This window comes from Carassius gibelio, chromosome A17, assembly GCF_023724105.1.
Source record: "Carassius gibelio isolate Cgi1373 ecotype wild population from Czech Republic chromosome A17, carGib1.2-hapl.c, whole genome shotgun sequence".
Lineage (NCBI taxonomy): Eukaryota > Metazoa > Chordata > Actinopteri > Cypriniformes > Cyprinidae > Carassius > Carassius gibelio.
The window spans coordinates 14,878,023-14,886,033 of NC_068387.1; the positions used below are offsets into that span (position 1 = coordinate 14,878,023).

Sequence of the window (8,011 nt, forward strand, 5' to 3'; positions counted from 1 at the left end):
TAATATTATGTAAAAAAAATAAAAAAAACTCCATTTACACAATGTGTATCAGTAATTAGTAGATTAGCATGTTTAATTAAGAACATAAATAAATTTGGTAACACTTCAGTTTAGGGACCAGTTCTCACTATTATAAGCATACATACAGTATTACTAGCAGATTGGCTGTTTATTAGCACTTACAAAGCAAATATTAATGCCATATTCTGGTATAATTTTGGTATAATTCATATTTTATATCCCTTATCCTACCCTACACCTAAACTTAACAATCTACCTAACTAACTATTAATAAGCAACAAATTAGGAGTTAGGTCACACATTTTTCGAGGTCATTTCAATTCCTACAGTAGCAGGCCATTTCTCTCGAATTTTATTAAGCAAACATAAGACGACTATAAATAGAAGCCGAGGATTGTGGGCCAAATTACCATTTTAGAGGACTCTACTGTCTGGCTCACACTGCATGTGCTTTGGTATTTGTTTTTTAAGGTTTTGAAGGTTCCTGTCAGAGTTCTACATAATGAGTTATCCCTAAAAAAAAATAAGTCACTAAATGACCCTAGATTGACCTAATATTGGTTCAAACTTTCCTTAACAGTTTTCCATGACCTATCTAATGAAGAGGTTGTAAATAAGTGCAAAACTTTATTTTTAATCAGTGAATCCAAAGACAAAGTTCTCTGGAAAAATAATAAATAGGAGGTGTGACTTATGTGTGAAAAGCTGAGCGCTGAAGACGCAATCGATCAGAGCGCAGCACTCGAGCACCACGTTCACCGGAATTACAAGGTAGGGTGGAACATAAACGTAGTTTTGAGCTCATTTAAAAGCTATTCCCACAGTGTCTATGCTGGAAGCGAGTGACGCAACAATGGAAAGCACATGTAAACGTGTGTTTTTTCATGTGCAACAGACTATTCGACAGATCAGTTTGGCGTTGCGCGCAGTAACCCGCGTGTTAACTTTATAGCTATCTTCTGTTTAGACAAACCTTGTGATCAGATACGAACCAAGACCAGCAGCATCATTGTCATGTAAAAGTCAACAGTCTGTAGATATTTTATTGTCGTTTGTTCAGCTTGCGAAACATGTCGTTAAGGATGTTTGGTTAGGATGAAATATTGACACATGTAATACGGGAAAAGCCAAGAAATAAAATGTAACTTAAATGTACAAATGTACAATTTATTATAAGAGTATGGCAAACATTGCGATGTAATGCAAATATGCAGTGCTATATTGTGTGTGGTTATGGTTACAATTATGAATTGCTTTTATTGCTATTGTACATTGTCACATGGGTTTGTACATCGAATAACCGCACTAAAAAGAATATATTCAGGTTAAATGTCTGCTACATAATGTCGTCACTGTTCTTTTGTTTGACATATTGTATAATACATACATTATTTATGTTTTACTGTTGCTAAAAAGCCGCTGTCTACTGGCAGGTTCCATTGTGACAGCTTACACATAGGCTACTGCGTGACAATTGTGCTATGTAGTGCAGCATGCCTCCTTTGCATGCCACAAAGGGTCCGTGGTCAGTGAAGTTTCCTGATGTTCTCAAGCTGTTTTGAGGTCAAGACTTTAAGGTCTCTTATCGATAGTTTCTCCATTATTTCTCCATTGTATATTGAAGAATAATAAACTGAATAACTTTACTATTTAAAAAAATGCTGAATGAAAAGTACTTGATAGTATATAACATTGTAAGTCCTGTGAATCTAATGATAAGAAAAACATTTTGATGTAGAATGGTGTCTGTTAAAAAAAAAAAAAAGCCATCACATACAGTATTCATTTCCTGCTTTCTGCAAGAGATTGCAGATAAATATGTGTTGATGAAAAAAAAAGTACAATGATGAGAAAAAAATGCTTTCCAGAACATGTAATCGTGAGAAATCTGTGTAACCACTCTCAATGCTGCCCTCCCACATTTCTAGCTATTTCTAATGACGTAAAATGCAGTAAAATGCAGTCTGCAGACACAACTCTGAAGCCCAAGTAGGTATATACATAAGGTTTTTACACGTATTCTACAGTGCATGTGATGGAAATATTGTCAATCAGCATTGTTATGTGTTCATAGCTGTCAACCCTCCCGTTTTTTCCGGGTTTCTCACGTATTTTAGCTCTTTTCCCGCTGTCTTCCCGTTTTAGTATTTTCCCGTAAAATATCCCGTATTTTTACACTCTGTGTTAACTCAGAACACGCAACTATCTGTGTCTGTGAATTGGCTTGCACTTGGGTTGCTAGACCTCCAGTAAGGCAGGTGGCAGTATACAGTAGCTTAGCCTACCATCGAAGAAGAAGACAGTTGCAGCAGCGCCAGCGGGTGGGAGGGAGAGGGAAAAAGTAGCGGGAAGTTAACTTCAAGAGTACGCCGAATGCCAAAATCAACGAATTAATCACCAACCAAAACCGAGGACATTATGCCGATATTTGAGTAAATGGGAGTACACCTTCCACTACCTGACAAGCAGCCATGTAGGTCCAAATTATGCCTACTGCAAAATTTATCTTTGTCTGGAAAAACAACGTTTCACAGCACGAAATTATTATTAATATTAAATTATTATTAAAATTACCTTGTTCATAAATAAATCACTTTTAACATATCAATTGGTCTGTCATTCTTTAATATATATTGTGTAGTTATAAACCCTTTAGACTGTTAATGATAAGTGCTTTTTATTTTAGTTTGTGGTTAAAGAATCGTGTAAAAAAAAATCCCTTATTTTGGGGATGGATTCCGGGTAATCTCCCTTATTTTCAATGTTCAATGTTGACAGCTATGTATGTGTTTTGTGACAGCATCAAAACATTGTCCAGCCAATTCCGGGTTTGGGAGAGGACTGTTCGTTGGGCCAACCAGTAGCAGTATAAGTCTAGCTGTTTGAGAAAACTTTTTGAAAACAGTTTCAACAATTTGACACTTCACTTTTAACACAGCACTAACCATAAAAACTAATAATAAATTGTGTGTTTAATAAATTATAATTACCATATTTTTCGGACTATAAGTCGCACCTGAGTATAAGTCGCATCAGTCCAAAAATATGTCATGGTGAGGAAAAAAACATATAAGTTGCACTGGACTATAAGTCGCATTGATTTAGAACCAAGAACCAAGAGAAAACATTACCGTCTACAGCCGCGAGAGGGCGCTCTATGTTTTCAGTGTAGACTACAGGAGCAGTGAGAAGCATAGAGTGCCCTCTCGCGGCTGTAGACGGTAATGTTTTCTACTGGTTCATTTCTCTTGGTTCATTTCTCTCGGTTCATGTAAAATTAATTTTGATAAATAAGTCGCACCTGACTATAAGTCGCAGGACCAGCCAAACTATGAAAAAAAAGTGCGACTTATAGTCCGGAAAATACGGTATTATAAACAAATGGGAATAACTCCACCTTCATATCCAGTTTGGCCAATATATTAATTCCTACATTAAAGTATATTGAAAGGAACCAAATTTAATTGTATATTGTCTTTTCAGTTTTGTTCTCAGATTTGCAAGATGGTGACTCCTACCACCATTGGAAACAGCAGTACTTTCAACCAATTCGTTGACTCAGAGTTTCGGTACATTCTGTTTACTATATTCTACAGCCTGGTCTTTATCTTTGGGTTGCTGGCCAACTGCTACGCTCTTTATGTGCTGCACCGTTTGCGAGAGTCTAAAGCCATGAATGAGATTCGAATCTACATGACCAACTTGACCGTTGCAGACCTACTGTTTGTGGTCGCTCTACCGTTCTGGGTTGACTACTACAAGAATCACGGCAACTGGAAGAACTCAGATGCCCTCTGTCGTATCACAGGGTCGTTGTTCTTCATCAATACATACTGCTCTATTCTCTTCCTTGCTGTCATCAGCATTAACCGTTACTGGGCTGTTACCAGGCCGCTGGTGGCGGCTTCTTCTGACTGCTGGAAACGTGGAGCAATCGTCTCAGCGCTCATCTGGTTCGTTACTCTTGCAGCATCAGTTAAATCCCTCACTGACGATGGAATCCCGAAGAATAAGGAGAATAACATTTCTCGCTGTTTTGAGGGTTATCAAAATGAGGATTACTCAACAAAATATGCAATGGCCGTCACACACTTCATCATTATTATCTTATTCTTTCTTGTTTTCTTGATGGTGATCATCTGCAACATCTCGATTGCTCGAGCTCTTCTGTCACAACCCATCAGTCAGCCTCAAGCCAGCACAGGAAAGCGTCCCGGTGGAACCAAGCGGAGAGCTTTGAGGATGCTGTGTGCTGTTATAGGTGTCTTTGTGGTGTGTTTCCTGCCCCATCACGTGGTGCAGGGTCCCTGGGTGTTGTCGGTGCTGTACCTGAAGGAAGACTGGAGTAAAGAAACGCGGCAAAGCTTAAACGATGCTCACCAGATCACCCTCGTGCTTATGGGGTTCAACTGCCTTCTGGACCCGCTGGTGTATTGCTTCGCCACCACAAAGTTCCGCAAGTACATCCAGAATCATTTCACAAAGGTCAAGAATAAAAAACACTGCTCACGCAACACATTGAGCACGGCTGTGTCACTGAAGAGCAGACATGAGAATTAATTATGAACTTCAAGAAAAAAAAAGAAAAACGCTGAGAAATAGTTGATGTCTGCTTATTCTAATTAGGATCTTATTCAGACAGACAGTTTCAGATTTTAGCGGAATTTAATTTCAATTCAAAATTAGGTTCTGTTTGGATTCTTAAAGGGTTAGTTCATCCAAAAATGTCAATACTGTCATCATTTACTCAACCTCATGTCATTCCAAACCTGTATGAAATTTCTCTTTCTTTTAAAATATATTTAAAAAATGCCTAAAAAATGATGACAGAGCTTTCATTTTGGGTGAACTATCCCTTTAAATGTTATCAAATGATTGACATGATTTTCAATTGCTGCCCCTTGCAGACGTCACAATTTTAAACTCTTCAAATTATTCAGCAAGAAATGCTTCATATACTGAAATATTAAGCTTTATCGGCCTCATATTTGATTAATGCATTATCATATTTTCTCTTAAAGAAATAATTCACCAAAGAAAGGAACTGTTCTGTCATCATTTATTCACCCTCATGTCATTCTAAACATCCATCATTTTCTTCTTCTTCAGTGGAACACAGAAGATTTTATAGTGATAATTAAATGTTTAATTTTGGGTGAACTATGCCTTTAAATGTTTGCACTTGTGTAGGTGGAATATCTATATAGGTTACGCAAACCTATTTCTGTAAAGATGTGGTGTTCTATTCTCGGTAAGATGTGGTGTTAGAATAATGAATACATGATGTCATATCTGGAGACAATCTACTCTAGAATAAGGCTGACAAATGAATGAAGCAAGATGTGATAAGAACAGAAGACTTTCTTTCTTTCTTTCTTTCTTTCTTTCTTTCTTTCTTTCTTTCTTTCTTTCTATATTTCTTTCATTTAGACATAATGCAGATGAAAGAAGCTACCTATTTCCTGTCTTAATACCTATTTCCTGTCTTTATACCTATTTCCTTGTCTTAATCTGGATTATCTGTGATATAAATTGCACTTCATAAAAAGGTGTCAGCTGATTTCTGTCTCATGTTACTATCACAACAAATATTTATTGTGCTACCTTGCTTGTTTTGAAGTAGCTCTATGAGGAGCATTCCTTTGAGTTAATTCTTATGCCACATAGGAAACCTATGCATTTTTTTGTAATGGTTTGTATTCCAGAATGGGGAACTTATACTGCACACCTGCCCTAGAATTGTTTACTTAAACTGCTCTGGTCTTTTTTTTTCCTCCCTTTTTTTCTTTCTGCTCAAGATAATTTTATCCATGACATTTTACAGTGTTGTGATATTATTTATTTGTTAGTTAAAAACTGTTTAATATATATATGATTTACATTTGATGCTTTGTAAAACCCCACTTTTAAGAAAATACATGTCTAAATACACAGTAATATCTTGCCATTTTTTATTATTTAAAAAGGTGTCTATATGAGCTGTGAGTGTGTTTTATGGTGGTTCTTTATACAATTATTCAGTGATGTTTTTCCCTTTAATTTCATTGTGTCATTAATACATTTTAAAATAGCACGATGCTTGTATGTTAGCTGCTTCTAATGAGTCTTTCTCAGTAATAAACTTTAGCATTAAGTAGGAAGTTTTCAAGACGGTGTTATGTACGCTCCTATATTGTTAAAGCTATGAATGTTCTCATTTACTCACCCTCATGTTGTTGCAAACCTGTTTGAATTTCTTCTGTGAAACATAAAGGGGATGTTATGCAGGAAGTTAGGGACTTGGGTTTTTGTCTATTTAGTGAAAGTGAAAGTTGACCAATTCATCCCTTTAATGTTTTAATGAAAAGAAGTTGTGATGGAAAAACTCACATTCTGTCAACTGCACATACTATTCGAGTACAGTAACTCTGTTTACATTTGAATATAAAACAATGTATATATTTCAAATGATCATTGATATTTGCTCAAGAAATAAGGCTTTGTATGTCATGTAAAGCTAAATCAGCACTGAAATTGCAAAACAATAATAATAATAAAAAAAATTGAACTGTATTTATTTTTCTGTTCATTCAGCTGTATGTATTTTTCTTTAAAGACATTTATGATATTATATAAATTGGTATTATATTTATTATATAAATAGGTATTCTGTTTTACAGGTATGCAGTAATAAGCAACTTTAGATCATGCATGCTAGGATTCAGGTTCATATTAACATGATGACTGATTCAAATAATGATTAGGGTTAGTCTTATGTAGCCAGATTTATTCATTATAATTCAAGTACTATTAAAACAACATACCTGAACTTTTACTCAATTACGTTTCCAATGACACAATTATATTATTTAGTACTAAATATGTTATTTACTGTACTATTAACAAAATTACATGATTTACATAAAATTTTAATGGTACAGCTCACCTCAAAATGACGATTTACTCATGTAAATCCAGAGTGTTTTTTTTTTTTTTTTACTCTGTGAAGAGAGAAAAATAAAATGTGTCAGTGTTTTCCCACTATCTATAAAATCAAAGTTAACCTACTTTTATTATATGTCACTGTATGTCACGTGTCTTGTGATTCATGATTGTGGTAAAAAAATAAAAAAAAATAAAATGTAGACAGAGACTTTTTTCCCCCCAGTGTGTTCAAAGTTCTATTACTCAATGATTCAGAGGTTTGGTTTGTGGGTATGCCTTTTTAGGCAATTTTTACAGGAATGCTAATGGGTAAATAACGGCATACAGACAAAACAGCTGCAGGACATGAATTAAAAATGTGAAAATGTGTTTATTTACAAACTCTGTCATACATTTCATTTTTAGTTTGCCATTTCAGTGAGGCTACTTTTAAAGATGGAGAAATTATGTATTTCCTGTAGATGGAGTCTGTCAATGGTTATTTATGAATATTTATTCCCTATTATGCCCCAACTCACCATTTCCATTTCTGGAGAGATACATTAAACATAATTCAGTTTATCTTTCAATACTGGCTTTGTAGATTAAAATGGGGGAAACAATGTTCTTGTTTGCCAGTGTTTGCCAAATATAAAATGTGCTGTTAGAAGTGCTTTGTCAAAAATGTTTATCAGGAAGCATGTACTATAATTCAGTACAACAATAGATTTAATGATAATTCTTAACCTCTGAGGGACTTTCTCATTTAATGCTTAAACTGTTGGATTTTTTCCTCAAATCCCTAGTTAATGAAAATGTCACAATAAATGATTCTATAAACATTATTTTGACTCCCCCGAGTGACCAATATATATATATATATATCTTGCTATAATACATATATTGCTCTCATGCTCCGAAAGCACAGTTAGGTCCTCTCTCAACAAATGTATGCAAACAAATAAAAAACCTTGGTATGAGGGGCCGTGCAAGACTTAATTCATTCTGGCACTCTCACACACTTACATTCTCCTATATATTTTTGCTTTCTCACACTTACAGTCTCCTTTCACATACATATATTCTT

The 8,011-nt window shown here is 35.1% G+C and overlaps 1 protein-coding gene across 1 annotated transcript; it reads left to right on the forward strand.

Moving 5' to 3' along the window:
* Positions 1-726: 726 nt before the first annotated feature.
* On the forward strand, positions 727-6,573 carry LOC128031466 (platelet-activating factor receptor-like). The gene is made up of 2 exons (XM_052619741.1): positions 727-792; positions 3,505-6,573. The coding sequence occupies exon 2, from the start codon at positions 3,526-3,528 to the stop codon at positions 4,579-4,581; it is 1,056 nt and encodes a 351-aa protein (XP_052475701.1). The 5' UTR covers positions 727-792; positions 3,505-3,525; the 3' UTR covers positions 4,582-6,573.
* The last annotated feature ends 1,438 nt before the right edge of the window (positions 6,574-8,011 follow it).